This window comes from Gymnoscopelus microlampas, assembly GCF_963454915.1.
Source record: "Gymnoscopelus microlampas genome assembly, chromosome: 1".
NCBI lineage: Eukaryota > Metazoa > Chordata > Actinopteri > Myctophiformes > Myctophidae > Gymnoscopelus > Gymnoscopelus microlampas.
The window spans coordinates 23,814,149-23,836,247 of NC_139962.1; the positions used below are offsets into that span (position 1 = coordinate 23,814,149).

General features: G+C 43.2%; 1 protein-coding gene across 1 annotated transcript in view; it reads left to right on the forward strand.

The window, feature by feature from the left end:
* Positions 1-19,930, forward strand: part of LOC311043275 (uncharacterized protein) — a 22,063-nt gene extending 2,133 nt beyond the window's left edge. Inside the window, exons 2-6 of the mRNA XM_084054462.1 lie at positions 894-1,797; positions 1,888-2,609; positions 9,963-10,154; positions 13,031-13,202; positions 15,135-19,930. Coding sequence (XP_083910588.1) covers positions 894-1,797; positions 1,888-2,609; positions 9,963-10,154; positions 13,031-13,202; positions 15,135-15,313 — 2,169 coding nt within the window. The 3' untranslated portion in view covers positions 15,314-19,930. The remainder of the gene's footprint in view (positions 1-893; positions 1,798-1,887; positions 2,610-9,962; positions 10,155-13,030; positions 13,203-15,134) is intronic.
* Positions 19,931-22,099: the final 2,169 nt, after the last annotated feature.

The following is a 22,099-nucleotide window of genomic DNA, read 5'->3' on the forward strand; positions in this document are numbered from 1 at the left end:
TAGAAAAGATGAAGGGCACATTCCTATTGGAGGACAATGCACTTCACTTCAAAGGGCCCTAATGCTCCATCCACCAGAAGATGTCACATTTACACTTGGACGTTTCTTGACATATTGTCCGGATAGTGTTTTTGTGGGTGTAGCTTATTATGTTCTTCCAAACGTGCAGATTTGCGATCGGTCAAACAGATTCAACAAAGACGGACTTATTTTTTCTATATCGTAAATGTTATCGGCAGAACTCCTGATAGTAGTCTCGCGTGCGATCAGAGATGTCCGCCTACCAATACATCTGGTGACATCTAGATTCAATGAATGGGCTAAAACTAGGTGGCAACAACTCACTTGCATAACCGATGCCAAAACTTTAGTGTGGTCCTTTGTATTGAGACGTTGATATGATTTGTTTTCAACGCAGTAGGCGTATCGTAGGCTTGCGACCGCATCGTACAGCAAAGTATGAATGGGGCTTCACTGTGTTGTACATACTCTTTTCTTCGCTATTTATGCACAACACTGTTTTACAACTAAGTGTAAAATACGGCTTAAGACTAATCAATTTTGTAAATTATAAAAAATCTATATTAGATTATTTTTGTGTTGATTTGTTATTATATGTTGATCTATAAAAATGTAAGTAAATAATTGATAGTTGCAGCCTTAATATATTTGGGGTTCAGATTTGTTAGGGCCTGAGTGTTAACTGTTGCAGCCGTATTGGACTTCATGGTCCATTTATACAGTTGTATTTGATTGGTAAAATGATGAAGTCCAACACACCTGCATGAATTCCCCATTTGATATCATCATTGATTATTGATTATTTTTCATTGTGGATTAAATTGATTCGGTTGATTAAGTGTTGAGTGTTTGTCTTGTGCTTTGCGTTGCAGGAGGAGGCGAGCCGGCGCCTGGGTAGATGTGAGCCCAAGGTAATGGCCAGGCTGGTGGACGCAGGCACACAGACAGATCCCGTGGTCGTGCTGTCCTTGGCCCAGGCCGCCGTGCTAGGTCTTATCTCCCAGAATGAGGTGTTTGGCGCCACCATCGCACCCAACGGATTCTACACCGGCGAGCCCAAAGAGTCCCCCGCGCCACCAGTAGACGGAGTCGACTACGAGTACGCCGACCAGCTCATCGGAGCCAACGGAGACTACCTGGGCGACAACCTGGGCGAGGACGGAGGACAGATGCAACCCAGTTGCAGCCAGCGCCGGTGGCAGCAGGGTCCCCCGCCGCACCCCGACGTCAAAATGGTGGTCCACCCGGACCGCCACGGGGGCGATGGGTCCTCGTCGCACGTTAAAGGCGAAGGCGTCAACCCTGGCATGACGTCGTGCGTCCACATGCTGAACACCTTGGCCACCAGAGGGGGCTTGGTCCCGGTAGACTCCACCGCCCTGCGAGGCTCCAGCAAGAGCTGCTCCGAGTGCGACCGGGACACGTCCAATCAGCAGCAGCAGGCCAACGCCCACGGACACCCCCCTCCCCCCTCCCAGGTGGGCCACCGGGGCGGAGGAGGAGGAGGAGACCCGAGCCACAGAGGGGGCGGGGTGCAGACGCAGCAGCAGCGTGGCATGGGGGGTGGCGGCCACGGGGGGCGCGGGGGGGCCGGGGGCAGGGAGGATGAGGAGGAGGTGGAGCAACAGCACCCGGGCATGATGAAGGCCTCCAGCCAGCAGGAGGAGGCAATCAGCAGCTACTTCCAGACCAGCGAGGTTGGAGGCTACGACTCCGGGGAGATGGGGATGGGCGGAGAGTACGAAGACAGCGGACAGGGCATGATGTGGGCCGACGGTAGCGGGGGAGGGGGAGGAGGAGGAGGAGGGGCGGGAGGAGGGGGAGGAGGGGCAGTGGCCGGAGGGGGAGGTGGGGCGGTGGCGGGAGGGGGAGGCGGGCCTCATCAGCCGCACCCGCAGCACCCGCAGCACCAGCCCCCGCGGCGGCACGGCGGGCGGCGCGTCGACCGCCTGGACATCAACATCCAGATCGATGAGTCGTACTGCGTGGACGTAGGAGACGGCCTGAAGCGCTGGAAGTGCCGCATGTGCGACAAGTCGTACACGTCCAAATACAACCTGGTCACGCACATCCTGGGCCACAACGGCATCAAGCCACACGCCTGCCCGCACTGTGGCAAGCTGTTCAAGCAGCCCAGCCACCTGCAGACCCACCTGCTCACCCACCAGGGCACGCGGCCCCACAAGTGCACCGTGTGCAAGAAGGGCTTCACGCAGACCAGCCACCTGAAGCGCCACATGCTGCAGCACACCGACGTCAAGCCCTACAGCTGCCGCTTCTGCCGCCGCGGCTTCGCCTACCCCAGCGAGCTGCGGGCGCACGAGGCCAAGCACGAGCGCGGCCGCTGCCACGTGTGCTCGCAGTGCGGCATGGAGTTCCCCACCTACGCCCACCTGAAGCGGCACCAGACCAGCCACCAGGGGCCGCACACCTTCCAGTGCACCGAGTGCAACAAGTCGTTCGCCTACCGCAGCCAGCTGCAGAACCACCTGCTGAAGCACCAGACGCCGCGGCCGTACACCTGCTCCCAGTGCGGCCTGGAATTCGTTCAGCTGCACCACCTGCGGCAGCACTCGCTCACCCATAAGGTACTGTCCCCGCCGAACCCGGACACCTCGCCTACCGCTCCCACCATCCAGACTCCACCCAGACTGCCGTAGTCACAGAACACACTGTACCGTTACCGTACCGTAAACTGTAAATATCAATGTCTAATGTCACATCCTTTTTTAGGTTTTTTTTTTCCTTCTTCTTTTGTCGTGTAAAAACAAAACAAACAAAAGACAGAATGAGTGATTAGTGGAGAGCGAGAGACAGATGTTAAAAAGCGAGGCACTTGTCGGGACGCCAGAGGAGGCTATGACACATTCTCTGTCCTCAGTTCATCTTCTGTCCAGGTAGGTAAGAGCAACCTCTACCCTGGCAGCCATCCATCCTCCACGCTGCGTCCTTTCAGGAGCACTTCACCCAATTTCAATCTATCTTCATATAATTGGTCCTCACTAATGCTCATTATAAGATGGCACCATTTCTGTCCACTCAATCTGTGTCTCAAGAGGTGGGCTGTGGACAGTTCAGAAACCTGCCTATAATGACATCATCGGTTTCCTCCAGTGACATCATCAGTGGTCATTTCTGGTGATTTCAAACTTTAAAAAAAGGTTTTGGTGAAAGTGCAATGGCTTGATTTTAGTGTGCTAACTTTCCAGTAAGAGAAAGTCTGTAGTTTCTATTAGCTTGGAATCCCCATCGATGATGTCATTAAAGTAAGGTTACTGAACTGTCCAGCGAGTAGACAGAAATGTCTTAAGGGCCATTCACTCACACCAAGCACTTTAACTATAAAGATATAGTTTTAAATATCAAGTGGATGGCAGAGTCCACACCAATAATTATAGTTATAGTGCTTAGTGTGAATGGCCCTCAATAATGAGCTTTAGTGAGGACCAATTATATGAAGATATGGTTGAAAATGGGTGAAGTGCTCCTTTAAAGGAATACTTCACCCCCAAAATGACTCAATCAATCACTCACCCCGTGAAGCCTTGACGTCATGGATATGTTTTTGTATGTGTTGCATTCCTTCACGGTGAATGAAGAATCCAAAGAGAATATACTGTACTTGATGAATTGAAGAAAATAGTGGGCCAGGATTAAAGGACCATGAAACTCTAGGCTGATTTTGTTGTTTGTTTTCCAGATCAGGTTAAAACACTACAGCAGACATGGCAGGCTAGTAAGCAACACAGTTGCAGCTAATGAACTTAATAATGGTTGTGTTAGATTAAGGTTTGCCCAGAGCCACAGTAGTCAACAGGTGTGTCAGTGCACATTTAACACACTTAAATGTAACACACTCATTATTAATGTATTAACTACAGTTGTGTGTATCACATCACAGTGTACTATAAGGTCAGTCTTCGGGCACGGTCACACATGTGCTTCATACGCGTCAGAAGCGTCAGCATCCCATTGTGGCGCGCTGCTGGCTTTGAAGCGTGTGAAGTCTTAACACATGTGAGACGTGGAGTTAAACATTGGTGACCTTTGCCCGGGTGCCAACCGATAGGAAAGAATTGCCGGCATTGACCCCACTTAGCAGCCATTTCGCTCAGTGAGCCAAACTGCTCCAACGTAAAGTAAAACACACCAGAAAACCGGCACTCTTGCCTTTGCTGTCCACAAACCCCAAGGCAACATGGGAAACTGACACGTCTGAAGTCTCAGCTTCCGTTGGTTTACGAGTCTTACGACGCATATGAAGCTTATTTGTGACTGTGCCCTGTGCAGCCAGCCATGTTAACCTTCTGTAGTTTTTAACCTGAACTGGAAAACAACCCACAAAATCAGCCTAGGGTTCCATCCCCAACAGCAAAACTATATCAAAATCTGTTTATAAACTCTCACACAACTCCTACAGTATCATCCAGGTGTCATGTATCCAGTCATATCCTCAGTACTTCCAAAAACACGGCATGTTATGTCAAACTTTACTATTAAAAGGTTTTTATAAAGTTAAAGCTCTATATTCTGATAGTAATTATTGGCCCTGGTGTAGCGGGTAGAGCGCCTTTCATGCGGAAGGTTGTGGGTTCGATCCCTACTCTGTGTCGATGTCAGCAAGGGCATGCGGTCACAACGGGTCCCTAATGACAAATCAAATGGGTTCAAATCTGAGCCAAGTCTTCTCCAGGAGGCGTGTTTGAAGCCTGTCCTGGACGGGAGACAGAAAAAACAGATGATGATTCTTAGTAATTATTGTTATAGAGAGTCTCCCTGTCTCTCCAGCTCTTTAATACACAAAAAATACATTTTCAGGTGGGACATCAATTTCATCCAGAAGAGATCATTTATAGTGTACCAGTTCACGTGTTTATCCTGTGTGTGAGCTCTTTCTCCTGAGTGATGGGAAGACCCCTGTTACTGAATAAACCCTCTTTAGAAATTATGATCAGAATATAGAGCTATTTAACACTTATTTTAACAAACAAATGAACCCTTTAAGTACTGAGGACACGGACTGGATACAAGACACATGGACAATACTGTGAGAATTGTTTTGGAGTTTACAAACAGATTTTTTTTACATTGTTTTGCTGTTGTAATTCTTGGCCCCCTATTTTCTTCAAAATAGGGGTCCAGGATTCATCTTTCACCATAAAGGAATGCGACACAAACAAACACTCTCCGATGTATTCAAAGCTTTGTGGGGGGAGTAATGGATAATAACAAATACAAAAAGTAATTTCCGGGGTGAAGTATTCCTTTAAGCCTTAGTTGTAGATTTGCTATTTTTGGGTTGCATCGCCTTGTTGGATCCTTATGTTCTGAGTGGAAAACTCCACAGCGTTCAGCCCCGTACTGGAGACGAGATGTCTTACAAGGCATTAAGATGAGATATTAAAGTTAATGACAATAATAATGAATAACATGCTAACATTATTAATGTGAAACGGAACACAATAACCTGATTATATACTATACACTTTGATCTCAGTCCGTTGAATCACCATTTGTCACAGTGAACATGTCCTCCCTCAGAACCCAGCCTCTAATCTGATGTGATTTCATTAAGACACAACTTGGCGGCACTCCATTGACAATGAATTGGAGACAGACTTAACATACTTCAAAAATGTGTGTGAGCTTTTGCATCCAAATTAGGATATTTAGTAGCTGCAGAATTTGGCCAAATTCACGCAGAATCACTCACTGGGTATAGTGTCTCCTATTGATGATATCATCAAGAGAGTCATGACTTGTGTTTGTAGGATTTTTAATAGGCTTTAGTTAACCACTTGACCGGAGTCCCCCAGTTTCTGTACTTGCCACGCTCCTTATTTCAATCTACACTAAATCAAAACATGTCACACCGTGACACGTGAGCTTGTAGATCTGCCAATATCACTGAATATTTACCCCAGAATAGGGCCGCAGGGTTCAAGTGGTTAAGATAACAGATTACTGTAGAGATAACCTGACTTCTCTTCAAGGGCATATTGAATCCTTGATTAAAAATAAAACATTTTCGGATATCTTGGACTTAAGTCAGCAAGGCCCTAAAATGCTTGACAAATAGGATGTGTGACAAATAGGATGTTTGGAGATAACAAAGAAAATCTAGATTTTTTGAATTTCAACATGAAGTCAGACTCGTGTTTTTTCTTTTTTGCTTGGGCCTTCTCTTATCCCGGTCAGAACTCCACACGAGACAGACAAGTACAAGAACAAGACATGAGAATTCGATTAGGGTTGACTGCTGCTTTTCAGTCCTGCATTTTCACAAGGTTTCATGATAAAAAATGAAAAGTCTCATGAATAATATATTTGTCATATAACGTGGTCATATCCTTCATTTGAACCCATTAAGACCTGGAAGGCATCTGTGTCATTTATTGATTTGAGCTAAAAAAGCATTATTTTATACTTTGGCTATTCAAAAATAGCAGATATACAAGCTCATAGTGCGGCACCGAGTGCCGCGCTATGAGCTTGTAGATCTGCTATTTTTTTTAAATCGTGAAAATGTGTGCAAATCTTTGAATATATATATATTTTTTCAGAATACTGTTGTGATTTGGAAGACATTTTGTAGAATCGGCTTCAGGTCTTAATGGGTTAAGACACTTTAGTAACGGGCACGGTGGCGCAGTCGGTAGCGCTGTCGCCTCACAGCTAGAAGGTCCTGGGTTCGATTCTCGCACCAGGGACGCTGTGGGCGCTGGGGGTGTGTCTTCTCCTCCGCGTCATCAGCGCCCATACCCTAGGTGGGGTTGGCGAAAGGGCCTACTCTGTGTGCAGTTTGCATGTTCTCCCCGTGTCTCCTAGGGTAGTACCCTCACAAAAACATGTAGTAATCCTGGTCACTATACTGCCTCCCCCATGACAGCCGGGGCGCCTGATGGAGGGGAAGGGAACTGGTTGGAATAACGTGTTCCTTCCACGCACTACGTCCTACCGGGGAAACTCCCCCCTGTCAGGTGACAAGAAGGTCAGTTGGCTCTCATGCATTGAAGGAAGCATGAGCTCGGCCCTGGCCTCCCTATGCTGTGGGGGACTAGTGTAGCGCTGGTGTAGCGCCCAGGATCACTTAGGAAATTGGCACCGGGTGAAAAAAAAATGGGTTACAAAAATCGCGGGATACAAATTTAATTTAAAAAAAAAGACACTTTAGTAACAGCGCAGTGCCCCAGTCTGTTCAACATACACACACACACACACACAAGCATGCACGCATGAACTTACACACTGGTTTTGTAAACCTTTGTGGACATTCCATTGACGTACCACATAACCTTATGAAACTTCACTGAGATCTAATTGGGGACACCCATTTTGTCCACAATTTGACATGCTGACCCCAATCAAGTGGCTTCATGTTTAATATTTGTCCCCAAATGTGGCCTATGTCAGAAACACACACACACACACACACACACACACACACACACACACACACACACACACACACACACACACACACACACACACACAGTCACAGTGGACATTTGATAGGTAATGTTATCACTAGTATCATCTTGTTAAAGGTCACTCGGAAGCAGCTGCATTCAAAGTTGTCATTCTTTTGATATCACTTAATTCTGAAGTCCTCATTTAGAATGTTGAGGTCATTCTGAAAGGGTTTCCAATGTGTACAGATACAGGTACAATACAGTTATGAATATGCACTTGTGTATAGCAGTGGTTCTCAAACCTTTTCATGTCAAGGACCCCCAAATTGACACACATTAGCCTGCGGAACCCCATTTGAAGAGATACGGCAGGGACCCCCATAAGAGAAGATGTTTACAGCCATATTACAGATACATGTACATACAGATATGAATACATACTCAGATTACTGAGATACTCAGTTCTCAGATTCAGTTAATGAGATAACAGATAAATCCTCATTTGCAAAAAAAAGGCAAATCTGATAAAGGATTCAAAGTCCTACTTGCAGATATATAAATGTATATAACACGGTAGATATAAAGGTATACAGTAGGTACCTGTAGATGTCTTGCTGTATCTGATATAATTTGTTTAAGCAGTTTTTATGTGGGAAATGCGTGAACCAGTTAACCCCTTAAGCCATATAGAATTTGTAGTATGATAAATGGCAGAAATATCAGATCTACAAGATCCCAAGGTGTCGCATCTTGTAGATTGATATTTCTGAAACATTTTGACAATTCGCAAACATTTCTTTTATTATTATTATTATGATTACCCTTATTATAATGACTTTCCCAAAATAGGCATGCCAGGTTGAATGTGGTTAAACATGTGAATCATAAGAGTTGTACAGCAGTCAGCAGGCTGAGAACATTCTCCTTTGTAGCATCTATTCACTGCTCCCTCTGCTGGCTGATGGAGGAACAGACCTGTGTAGTGCAGACAGTGTGTGGGGTAGCAGTCTGACAGCCTCGTCTGGCTGTATACAAAACCTGTCTGTCAAAGTGACCTATAGGTCATATTCCCACTCATATTGCTCACTAACACTGTTTTAATTGGCGTAGCTTCCAAATAGAGCTTACTAGATATTTGGCACTGAACACCAAGTAAAGTCTCCAGGTAGCAGCACATGAAGACTGCTTTTCTGGAGTGTACAGGAGGTATCTGTGATTTATTCAGACTAAATTGCGAACTGGAACTGGAAATTGTCAGCACAGTATGACTTCTTGACAGTGAGCTAAACATAAAAATAAAACCAAATGGTCCTTTTAGTATACATTTAAGGTGAAATCAATGTTGTACTTTAATGGGTTCATAGACCAAATACGACCTAAAACACTAGAATACTTAGTTTAGAAGTCCATATGGACGCTGTAGTGTATATATAATCGTAGAGGATGCAATTAGTGTGCAGTAGATGAGGATTTGTAGAAGAGAAAGGCCCTTTTTCTGGCGTAGTACCTAAAATGGTTGCCGTGTTATTTTAAATATGGTCATATAAACGAGGGAATACGTATATAAACGTCAGTATGTGGATATTTTAATTCTGTGTGCATGAACATTTGTCAGCTTGCTCTTTAACCCATTAAAACCGGGAAAGCATCTCTGTCATTTTAGATTTTTGCATTGGCTATTCAAAAATAGCAGATATGCAAGTTCACAGCGCGCCATTTTGTGCCGCAGTGCGAGCTCGTACATTTGCTATTTTTGTGTGAGAACTACTGATGTAGAAGGCATTTCTAGACTAGAATCGGCCTTGGGTCTTAATGGGTTAAACACCCGTCAATAGACTGGAAGACATTGTTGGTCTTGTGCACTGGCCCAACGCCCGTTTCTATGACAACGGTATCAAAACTCCTTTGGCACACATGGCAAACTGTTCCAGACCAGTGCTTCTCAAACTTTTTCATGTCAAGGACCTCCAAATTTATATTTATTTGGCTGCTGGTCCCCATATGAAAATATTTTGTGCCACGGGACCCCCATACAAAATTTGTGTTGTTAAAATGTTGTACAATACTTGTCTAAGTCTACTTGTTACTTTTTTCAAGATGTTTTGAAAATACTGTAGCAGATCGGCTATTTTCAAGTAGGCTACCCGATGTATATAGGGTTAAAGTGGTTTAACTGATTGTGATGCTATCTTAACTCATTTTGTCGGGGACCCCCTGGAACCCCCTCAAAGACCTCTGGGGGTCCCTGGACCTCACCTTGAGAACCACTGTTCAAATTGTTTAAAAAATATATAATAGCCTAAATCGATTTGTCAGACTTAAGCCCCATTTCATATTTCGCCGTACTACGGTGTTGTGAAATCTTTTCCCCAAAATCAGCTGGAGAGATAGGGAGACCCCTGTTACTGAACAAACACTTATATTGTCAAAGATTGTTATGGGAATATAGTTATTTACACTTTTAACCACTTACACCACATTTAACATGACCTGTAACCCAACTCATGTTTTTGTTTTTGTGCTCCACAGGGGATGAAAGGCCACAAGTGTGACGTGTGTTCCCGTGAGTTCACCCTGTCGGCCAACCTGAAGAGACACATGCTGATCCACAACAGCATCCGTCCCTTCCAGTGCCACGTGTGTTTTAAGAGCTTCATCCAGAAGCAGACCCTCAAGACACACATGATCGTCCACCTGCCCGTCAAACCCTTCAAATGCAAGGTGAGCGCCAACGTTAAGATGCTAGCTAACCGCTTAGCAAAGCAGTCTATTTAGTTTAGATTTTTTGTTTTTGATTTGTTTGAATTCGGTTTTCATTAAAACTTTGGTGGTGCTCGGATGGCGCTGTGCTGAAGTACCCACCACCGCGGAGTCTAGGGGTTTGAATCCACCGTGGTGCATCCGGCTTTGTCGAGCGTCTATGCCAACACAATTGACCTGCGTAAGGGGGAGGGAAGCCGTGCTGCGAGAGTGATATTTGTCACTGGCAGGGGAGCCGGTAGCAGCAGTGACAACACAGAAATATCTGTGGGGAGGAATGAATTAGCATAACGACTAAATTGTGAAGAAAAAGGGGTAAAAAAGCAATTTGTTTGTAAAGCGGGTTTGCTTGTATTTTTTATTTTTTTAAAAGGCTTAATTTTATTTGAGTTTTTAATTTCGTTTCAGTTTTTAGTATTTAGTAAATAGTAGCATTTGTCAGGAGTGAGATTCAAAAAGGTCAGGAAAATAGCTAAACTAGCAAATCTACAAGCTACAAACTAAAATGCTTTGTCAATTCTAGTTTTTGTTATTTTGTTAGTTTTAGCTAACTATAATAACCCTGCAGCTTAGTAGACGCAGTCTGTGTCCAAACGCTTCGCTCAACTAGACTAGTGCTTCTCAAACATTTTCATGTGTGTCTTCATTTACACAAATATTTATTGAAGAAATAACGTTTCGGTCAACTGACCCTCATCAGGTAGCTGTGGCACCTGATGAAGGTCAGTTGACCGAAACGTTATTTCTTCAATAAATATTTGTTTATATGAAGACAGTGTGCGGGACCACTTCTTTTGATCTTTTTAGTATTTTTATTTGACCTTTATTTATTCAGGTGAAGTACCAATGAGATATAAGATCTCTTTTACAAGGGAGCCCTGTTTAGGGTAGCAGCAGTACAAAAACATACAAACATTTAAAATAAGAGTGGAACAGAGTAACAACGCAAGAAAAATAAGAAAAATAATAGCACCACTAGACGCTTAAAAAAAGATCCTAAGCGTGTCTTCAAGTGATTTCAAGCTGCAAGGGCAGTGCACATGAAGGCTCGTTTGGCAAGTTCAGTTCAAGCTTTAGGGACAGTAAGTAACAGGGAGTTGCTTGAACATAAACTGTAGTTACTGGAATATCCCACCCAACCCTGGCATACAAAGTACAATGGTGAGTGAGAGACTAGCAGCCTACAAAACCTTAGAGCACTGTGATACACCGTATTCGTGCGTGCGTGTGTGTGCGAAATTAGTTGCAAAGATGCCATTAGCACTTGAGATGATTGAAAATCACAACCCTGTTGATCTGATTCTTCCATTTGGTGCAATTAAATTTAATTACACTCTGCAAAGTTATTCATCAAGGCCACAGGATGAGAAATAATAAAATGTGCTGATGGAAGAAGCTCTGGCATTGGCTACCAGATGTGACACCTCACACAACTAATGTTTGGCATTGGTAACTTTTCTGTCAACTTTCAGAATTAGGAGAACTGGCAGAAAAAGACTCGCTCGCTGCATAAATATTAAGGAAAACTTCTTAGACAGAGACTGAAGAAAATAGAATTACTTTCAGGATTAGAAATGAACGTTATGATTTAGCTTGTAGAGATATTCTGATGAATTTTACAGTTCATTAGCCACTAGGGATGGAAGTCAGACTTTCTCTTGCAACGCGTTATCGATGCGCTGGCGCCAAGTATATTTTATTACAACATGCAGGTGCTCTACAGTATATTACCGATTCCCCCGGTGTGCAAACTCGCAGAACAAGACACAGCACAAGAGACAGCCCCATGTGAAGAAGATAAACCCAGCAGAAAAGGATGCATATACTGTAACAGACATTCCCTAGTACACGAGTTAGTCTGGAGTCCAGAGTCCTGACTGGAACCAAAACCTAACACATGGAGTTGTGAATCATCAAAGTCTATGACAGATTATTTTTATACACTTTCCTGTGCATGCATATCCGGATTCAAGATGTATTTTATTGTTAGTCTAGTTTTATATACTGTACAAAGACAAAGACAAAATTACTCTTGTATACAGTACATGAGAGTAAAATTCTTATAGTAGCTATAATAAACAAGAACAAGATTTAGTGAAGAATAGCAGAAATAATAAACTGTAAAGTGAAGAATAGCAGAAATAATGAACTGTCACAAAGAAATAACAGAATAGCAGCATTAATAATACGATGTCTGTACTAGGCTCTACACGAAATGTCTTAGAGAAGAAAATAGCCGATCTACAGTACACCCTCGAAACGCATCACAATGCAGCGCGTTGTAAGCTTGTAGATCGGCTATTTTAAGCGAATGTTCACCTACATTTTTGACATGCCCGGAATAGGGACACTAGGGTTCATGTGGTTAAGAAAGTATGTACTGTGTAGGGTGCTCGGGTGGTGCAGGGGTAAATTACCTGTCCACCGCCACAGAGACTAGAGGTTTGGAATCCACTGTGGTGCATCCAGCTTGTTTGAGCGTCTATACAAACACAATTGGTCGCGGAAGGGTGACCTTTGTCGCTGTGCTGGCAACTCCCAATGGGCTGGGGTGGAGCCAGTCAGCGGGGAATGTTCCCCAGGAGGAGTAGGATGGAGGCTCTATAACCTCCCAGTGGGGGCTCCTCACTGGCAGGTGAGCCGGTAGGGTACAACAGCAGTGGCAACACAGATATGTGTGGGGAGGACTTCATTGGCACAACGACTAAATGGTTGTAATGGTATGTAAAGCACAATATGTACATTGGTCATACATTGGCTGTAGTATTGGTGTTTGAAGGTGCTGTGTGCAGTCAGTATGTGTGTCACAGTATGTATCCACGTCTGTTTTTTTCCAGGTATGCGGCAAGTCTTTCAACAGAATGTACAACCTCCTGGGTCACATGCACCTCCACGCTGGCAGTAAACCCTTCAAGTGTCCCTACTGCACCAGTAAGTTCAACCTGAAGGGGAACCTCAGCCGACACATGAAGGTCAAACATGGAATGGAAGTCTCGCCTGACGGACAAGGTGAGACCTGCTGCTCTCCTCTGCTTGTTTGTGTGCTTGTCTACTGTTAAGGGCTGTCCACACCAAGCACTACAACAATAAATATAAATATATTGATTTCCACATCACAACTATAACGACGATAGTCATAGTGCTTGGTGTGGACGCCCCTTTATGCCTGATTTAACTTTTGGTTGCGCAATTCCACACATTATGTGATTGTAAATCAACTACAGTATACTGTATGTCCCAGTGTGCAACTCTGGTGTGCAACTTAGTGTTAGGGTATGGTCACACATTCACAACTGGAAACAATTGCATCCCGTTCACTTCCATTCTACACGAGTGAAGGAGGGGGGGGGGGGGGGTTCCGGTTTCAGCACACTGGTACATTACATGTTGGCACGCCAAGTGCGGTTGCAGCTCGTGCCGTCTCGTACGATCCGTCGCACCTCGTTTCGTCACGTCCCATGCCATCGCATCACGTGGCGGTTTGACACTTCGGCGTGCGTTGGCTACTCCCCTTCAGTTGCGCTTGTGTGACCCCACGCTAAATAAGGCTTTAGCATTTGTCTCCACAGACATGCTACAGTAATAATATCACAAGGGCACATGCCAGCAGTTGCACTCTATACCAGGTTATCTTTTGCAGAATTGTGGGTATTTATTATAATAAACGTTCACATTTTGCCGTCTCCCCTGTTATGTTCTTGTTAAATGTCTTGTAGTGTCTACGACCATAAAGTAAATGATGCATGTCGCAGCGCTGATGGTTACATGGACAGTGAAGGTGCCTCAGTGATGCTGCATTGATTTTACAATGAATTAATGTTTCCAGTAAACATAAGGCTAATACTTTTTGGCTCTGGCATCTACATGTAGAGACAACAAAAAAGTACATTACCGCTACGGTTGTTTAACGATGCCTCTTTCAAGCATTGATCATTTGGAAAGTTTCTTAATGATTATTGTCAAATTTAAAATAAAAATACAGGGAAGCTCTATATCTTCATATTGTTTTGCTGTAATTCTTTCAACAACCGTACAGTATATGCAGGTCAACTAGGCCTACAGCCTGAATTTGGATTTCATTTCAATTGTTTTTTGTACTTCTTCTGAGCCTTTATTGATAGTGTCAGTGGAGATAGCCAGGAAACAGGGAGAGAGAGGAGGGGTGTGACATGCAGCAAATGACTCAATACCACCCAGCCATTTTGAGAGTAGTCACTCCGGGCTGAGTGTTTCAGCCCGGAACCGACCCGACCCGGCCCGATAATGTATGCTAATTGGTCGATCAGGGCCATATAGCAGATCTACAAACTATAACAAACAAGTGTGCACCCTTGGTTGTGCTTAAGAGGGATAGCGAGAACAGAACGGAGGAATGTTTGTTTTTTTGTGTGTGTTTTGTTCTTTGCCGACTGCCAGTAAGAAGAGCGACGCTGTGGGCTGACTTCCAAGTAGATGAACTCCAAAATAAAATCTGCGTTGACTAGTCATATCATTGTGAGTTTTATTCTGAAATCCCGCTGCCAGCTCCAGGAACTAGTTAGTGAATCTCCTTGTTGACGCTTGTTGTGCAAGACGCACGACGAATGAATGGATTATAAATTGTCTATCATCCTTTACTGTGATTTGAGCTGGAACACGCAGCCATTTCTGGCATTAGCTCATGATTTTAGTTTTTTTTCTCTGGCTATCGGTCGGTCTCTGGCCTAAAATTATGGTAATAGCTTGTGCAGGGCCCAATTCTGGTCCGGTTCAGGCAGGGTCTTAATTTTCAGGCCGGTTGAGAACTCTAATATAGGGTTATTTAACACTATTTGAATTAAAATTCACCTAGTGTACACCCCCTTTAATTACTACATAGCTGCAGTATTGGCTTATTTGTTTATAAAGAAGACAGTTCAAGTGTTAAATAACTACTTTTATGTCTGTTGTTTTTTGCCCTAGCGCTTCCAGAACTGGAAAATCAGGGAGAATATGAAGGTCAAAATTTCAACTTCACCTCACCAGACAACATGGACAATAGTGGCTCCCAGAACCTCACTAAGCTGACCACAGCCAACATAGAGGACATGGAGGAGTACTACAACTTTGGGAAGGACACAAACACCTACACTACACCATGAGGACTGAAGCTCCTTCAGAGGAACGTGGTTCTTCTGAAGACCTCCCCCCCTACCCCCACCCACCCTGCTGGAGGTGCTGTCCAGGCTTTGGGAGAGAGACACTGGGATGCTTTTATCGTTTCTTTGTTTTGACCTCCTCCCAAGAGCCCAGAACTGCTAGAACTCTTCACGGGGGAGAGAGAGAAGGAGGAGACGCACTTCAAAAGGAGACGTTGTTTCAGCTCTGTTGTTTGATAACAGAGACACAGAGACCTTTAGTGGTCTGGACGGGAGCTCCTTTTTGGGATTTATTACTCCACCGGTATTAGACTCCGACAAAAAAAGAAAAACGTTTCTGACGGACAAATCTGTATGTCGTGTGTATCGGTTATTTAAAAGAGAAAAAAAATAAACGAAAAAGTGTCAGTCACGGAGCCATCGCAGTTACATTTGATGTGCTTGACATTTTGTTTACCATTTCATTCATTCACAAAAGAAAAAAAATGGTATGCCCTTATATTTTTTACTTAAAAGTGCCAGCCAGTTTGCAACTGGGCCTCCACCGTCTCAGCTATTTACTCTGTATATCCAGCATTTGATACGTAGTCACAACATACTCATTTGGTCATTCATTGGTTTGAATGCTCTTACTTAACAATTCCTAATAGTAGATACTTGTCTCCTACCCCATCTTCAATACGAAGGAATCTGTTTTTGCTATGTGCTTTGTGTGTGCGTGCGGAGTACATTGCAAGCCATTTTCTCCCCAGGGGTCCCTTACTACCAAAGTTGCTACAATTAAATGTCATGTGGCACTAGAAAACCACGTCACCGACATGTAAAGCCCTCCTCACTGTACAACGATTACGCAGAGTTCAGTGTGTTTACACAACTTTTTTTTGTTTTTGTTTCACGTGGTTTACCTTTTACACAAATAGCCTTTCTTTGACCAAGTCTAACACTGATGGAACGACAACTCCATATATCCACTGGAGGTCTGTGTTTAATCCCTGTTGTCTTCCATGCATGTACAAATTCCAAATACAAAGTGCTTAACCTAAAGCCACGGATGTTACCCGTCGCATCGGGCCCTTTGTGTTCCATAATATTCCATATTGTTCAATAAAGAGGTGCTTTAATCCCGTCTGTGCCCGAATGTCTCTGTATATCCTCGTTTCCATTGAGTGTAATACCGGCTTTCACCTGCTGCAACATCACCACTACACTCATTGAGGAATACAGTGATATTCAGGCACAAACAGGATTAAACATGGAATATTACAGAACACAAAGGGCCCGGATGAGGCGGGTAACATCCATGGCTTTAGGGAAAGCACTTTATATTTAGAATTTGTACAGGAGAACTTAGGGCATTAAACAATGCTGCCCAGTGGATATTTGGACTGACAAACGTACAAAATGTCAGTATCATAAAAAATGTTTTAATAATAATCTTTGTCAGTCTTGGTCCAAGGCTAAGTGGTAAATATTTTTTGTTTTTAGTTTCATATGGTTTACCTTTACATTAACAATCCATCCCCTGTAGTACAAATACACTACTGTAGTTTTGAATAATTACCGAGTGAGAACAGTTAAGTACAATGCACTTTTCATTGAAAACCTGGCGTTTAGTTTTTTCTTTTCTTTTCCTGCAAAGGCTGTTTTCTGCAAGTAACCGAGAGGAACTTGGTCTCCTCAAAGAGGAGGCGATGGACAAACTCTCAATTACAAACCACATGAACCCTAGCGTCCCTATTCTGAGGCGAACATTTGGCGGATATAGATGATCTGTGAGCTCACAACGTGTTGCTACGTGACATGAGCTTGCAGATTGGCTATTTTTGGCGAAGTCATTTTGTTGTTGAGGGAAACACTAGAGGATCTAGTACAGAACCATGGGGGACACCAGTCAACTAAGTATATAGGGTTTAAGTGGTTAATGACAACGATATGATTGAACACAGACAGATCTGCCTCTTCAGTAGATTTTTATAACGGCTGTTTCAGCAAGATGGATAGGTCGCTGTTTGCGAGCTGTTTGTACGGAGGATCAGCCATATGTTCTTGTCGTTTGTAGGTTCAGCACTCTGTTAAAATCAGCACCGGGTTCAATTCACGTTCAATTCCGCTTCAGCCTTAGCACACAAAGTCTGGTGCGTTCTTCTTTATCGTTTGACGGGTGACAAAAACGCATCAGATTTGGTGTGCAGTGGTGTGCGTCATCCCAAAAATGTGCACACTTTTATGGAATCATTTTGTGGAACAGAAAGTGTGGTGAGCAAGAATTTGATGTCTCAAAAATGCATTGATATAACATGAAGATTGATATTCAATATATTTATATTTTGTTACAATAATCAAAGCATATTTTCAGGTGTGCAATGGTGTGTGTCATCCAAAAGAATTGCACCCTTTCCCCTGAGAAATTAACAATAATTAATGAATAATTCAAGAATTTTCCAAAATGTGAAAATATAGCTCATCTACAGCTCATCTTTTTTTGTTGTATGGTGGTGTCAAGGTTAAAGGAGCACTTCACCTATTTTTAACCTTAATCAGTTCTCACGAATGCTCAGTATAAGATGGCACCATTTCTGTCTACTCACTCCCCTTTTGTCTACTCACTCCCCCGTTCCGTTCTTTTTTCCCGCCTAATTGTGGCTTCCGCTGAAAATGAATTGGTTCAGAACCCTAAAAGTTGGTTCGGAACTGGAACCAAAAAATATGTTTTCTTGCCCCCAATTGCAATGGTTCTGCTTAAAACTGGCGGAAACGTAGGCCAGTTTGCGGCCGGTTCCCTGAAAGGCACCATGGTTCCAAGAATCTAGAGCGGAACCAGTTCTATAACCAAAGTTATTTTGGTGGAAAAGGGGCCAGAGGGCAGTGGACAGTTTAGAAACCTTCCTACCAATGACATCATCGGTACACAGGTTTGGTCATTTCAAGCTTTTTGTCTCCGCCAGGAGAGTTTGTTTTCACTTTCCGTTTGCCAAGCAAACATTGGTCGAGCCTCACGTGACACTTGACAATACGGTGAAATAGTGTGATCTTATTGGCTAGTGACATATAACGGGCTATAAATACATGTGTCACTTTGAAAGAGTCTTTGCCTCTTTCAAAGTGAGGTAAGACAGGAATAATCACGAAATGGCTGAGAAATGGCGGATACTGTAACAATTGGATAGGACACTTACACAGACAGGACAGATAGGACACTTACACAGACAGGACGGATAGGACACTTACATAGACAGGACGGATAGGACACTTATACAGACAGGACGGATAGGACACTTATACAGACAGGACGGATAGGACACTTATACAGACAGGACGGATAGGATAGTTATACAGACGGATAGGACACTTGTGTCATGTTACTATGACACAGTAATATGTTCTATTTTTTGTAAGAATTAGAACATAAGAATTAGAACATTCCCAACATTATTGTTGTTATTGTCTCCGCCAGGAGACATTGTTTTCACTTTCCGCCAGGAGACATAACATTGGTCAAGCCTCACGTGACACGTGACAATATGGTGAAATAGTGTGATCTGATTGGCTAGTGACGTATAGCGGACTATAAATACATGTGTCACTTTGAAAGAGTCTTAGCCTCTTTCAAAGTGAGGTAAGACAGGAATAATCACGAAATGGCTGAGAAATGGCGGATACTGTAACAATTGGATAGGACACTTACACAGACAGGACAGATAGGACACTTACACAGACAGGACGGATAGGACACTTACATAGACAGGAGTGATAGGACACTTACACAGACAGGACGGATAGGACACTTACATAGACAGGACGGATAGGACATATACAGACAGGACGGATAGGACACTTATACAGACAGGACGGATAGGACACTTATACAGACAGGACGGATAGGACAGTTATACAGACGGATAGGACACTTGTGTCATGTTACTATGACACAGTAACATGTTCTATTTTTTGTAATAATTAGAACATTCCCAACATTCCCAGCACAAGTCTGCTGGCGGAGACTTGTGCTCCGAGGAGCACTTTTTCTAGTTATTATTATTATCATTATTATTATTATTATTATTATTGCAAGAACAGTGGCTTCTATTTCAGCATGCTAACTTTCCATGAAGAACAAAAGCTGTAGTTTGTATTAGCTTGGAATCCCCATCGATGATGTCATTGGTAGGCAGGTTTCTGAACTGTCCATAGCCCTCCTCTGAGACTCTGTGAAGACAGAAATGGTGTCATCTGACCACTTACAGTATATGAAGATAAGGTTGAAAATGGGTGACGTGACGTTTTAAGTGTTTAACTCTGAAGAATTGTGAAAAGCTCTCATCACAGGGAGGTTGTCGGTTCTAAACCCTGTGACTTGCGTGTTGAATTGACAGTGGATGGACCCCCGTGCTGATGCTGCTCATAGTTGTGTTTTTTGGGGAAGCCAGTCAGTCACCTCCCCCTGTCCTGCCATGCAGGACAGACAGACAAGACAGACAGCGTTGATATGCACACTAATACAACAGGAATGGTCTACTAGCTCTGTTCTTTTGTTTTCTTTTTGGAATGAGGAATATCAAACTGAGACCTCATGGATATTGACCATGATTTATTTAATAAAGGATCTCTAGTTTAAAGGAAGGAGAATTTGTGTTTTCAATATGTCCAAATATAAGTATAGTCGTTATATGTATCGTTGCTCCATATTTCAACTTTTTTATGATTTTCTTTTGTAAATGAATGCGCAACTTCATCATACAAGAGTGTCAAAACAAAAGTAGTGAAAATGGCAGATCTACAAGCTCACAACGCGTCACATTGTAGATCAGCTATTTTCACTGAAAGGAACGGTTCTGAACTGCCTTGTTTCCCCAGGTGAACAGACTGCAGACTAAAAGGAAATCCAACGCATGTCGACCTCTCAGGTCTTCATCAGGGGCTAACAGTTTTGACTAATTAGCCGTGTGAAGTGGTCAGATGGGTGGGCCGCAAACGCTTTCGAGAATTTCAAGTGGGCCCTGCCCTGATCCAGAAAGGTTTGGGAATCACTGCTCTAGTCTTCTCTGCAGTTGAAAACAACTGCAAAAGATATCTGCAAGAAGCAGCGGTGGCCAAGCAATGTGGGCAATAGGCCATAGCCACAGAATGCGGTCAATCGGTGGCCATTAAGCTTGCTTTAATACCACTGCAAGGAGTTAGAGAAAAAAATTGGCATGGCCATTAGGCCTCAAATGTTAAATTAGCTATCTTGCACCCCAATTTTGTTTTCACAGGTCAACAATGGAGGTCAAGCCTCTGCCTATCGGCTGATAAGCATACAAGGTTTTGTGGTTTTATGAGAAAGCATTCGTGTTATTTACCTTTTTTGTGAAAAGCCACGGCCTCTGCAATTCATTGGCTCTTGGAAGCTTTATTTATTGACGTACAAACGTTTCTTTGGCTGGGATTTTAGATATTGGTTACTGGATTGTGTGTAGAAGGTTGCGTGCAGATTACTCAAAAATCCTAGGAGGACTAGGATCATCTTCAAGATCATTTTCAGTTTCAACCAAAAAGTATTTCTGCTGACATACATACAGACTGAACCACTTATCCTGCTGCTTTGGGCACTTAACCACTTTAAACCTGCAAAAATAGCCAATCTACGGTGCAACACAACACATGAGCTTTTTTCATCAGCGACACCACCAATGAAGTATAAAATGGAGCATAAAGCTATAATCTGGAAATAAATGAAAAAACATTATTGTAAACAGTCTGTATGGTAGAGTATGAATGCAGGTCTGATACTATATCAGAACATTTTGAAGTTTAAAACTTAAACTTAGTTTACAAATTGTACTACTAATAATTATAATAAAACTACATTTTACACATCAACAGTTTATTATATTCATGAATCCATCTGATCTAAGTTGAACTGTGTAAGCTTTTTGCCAGTGTCTTATAACAATGTTGCCATCTGGTGGTCAAATATGAAATCATAAGAGAGGCTTCATGGCCACTGCATAGCCTTTGGTCCTCAGCAACTGATCATGTGTACTGCACTGTATTGTACTGTACTGTAATATATGCACACATTGCACAGCGGATCATTTGTTCTTCTTTTACACTTTTAGGTTGGTAAGGAAAATTAGTGTTTATAGTGGCTCATAGGAATAGACTACCGACTACGTGACAACCAGGAACAGTCTGGTGTCCACCAGAGAGACAGTTGACAGCCGGAATGTAGACGGCACCCGGGAGCAGTATGGAAGGCTGTGTCAGTCAGTGTCTTCCATGAGGAAGAAGCGCAACAACCCATGGTGAGGCCTTAAAGGAGGGCCTTTCTGACAAGCCGCAAGTGGAGCCTGTAGTTATAACATGTCTGTCTGTCTGTCTGTCTGTCTGTCTGTCTGTATTTGGTTCCAGTAGGAGACACAAGTTATCTATCCCTTTAACTGCAGGAACATGTAATTGTAGTACCTCTGCTCTGTCACAAGATGGGGTACTTTCCTAATATGTGGTCTCGTTTGTATGTCTGAAATACTATTGTATACAATATGTTCGCATACTGGCAGCCAATGTCAACCTTATTTACATAGCACCTGTATATGACATGAAATCAATGCATTTAGAGTGGAGCACCCATACAAGACTCTTTATTGTTATGTTTTACTTACAGCACAGTACGTACACATGAGTGGGAAGCACCCATGGGACTATTGCAAAACAGTACAATCTTTTGACAAGTAAGTATCTTTGACTTTATTGAATTTGCCCACAGCATAGATGATTGATGTGTGCATTGATTGATTGAATATATATTTT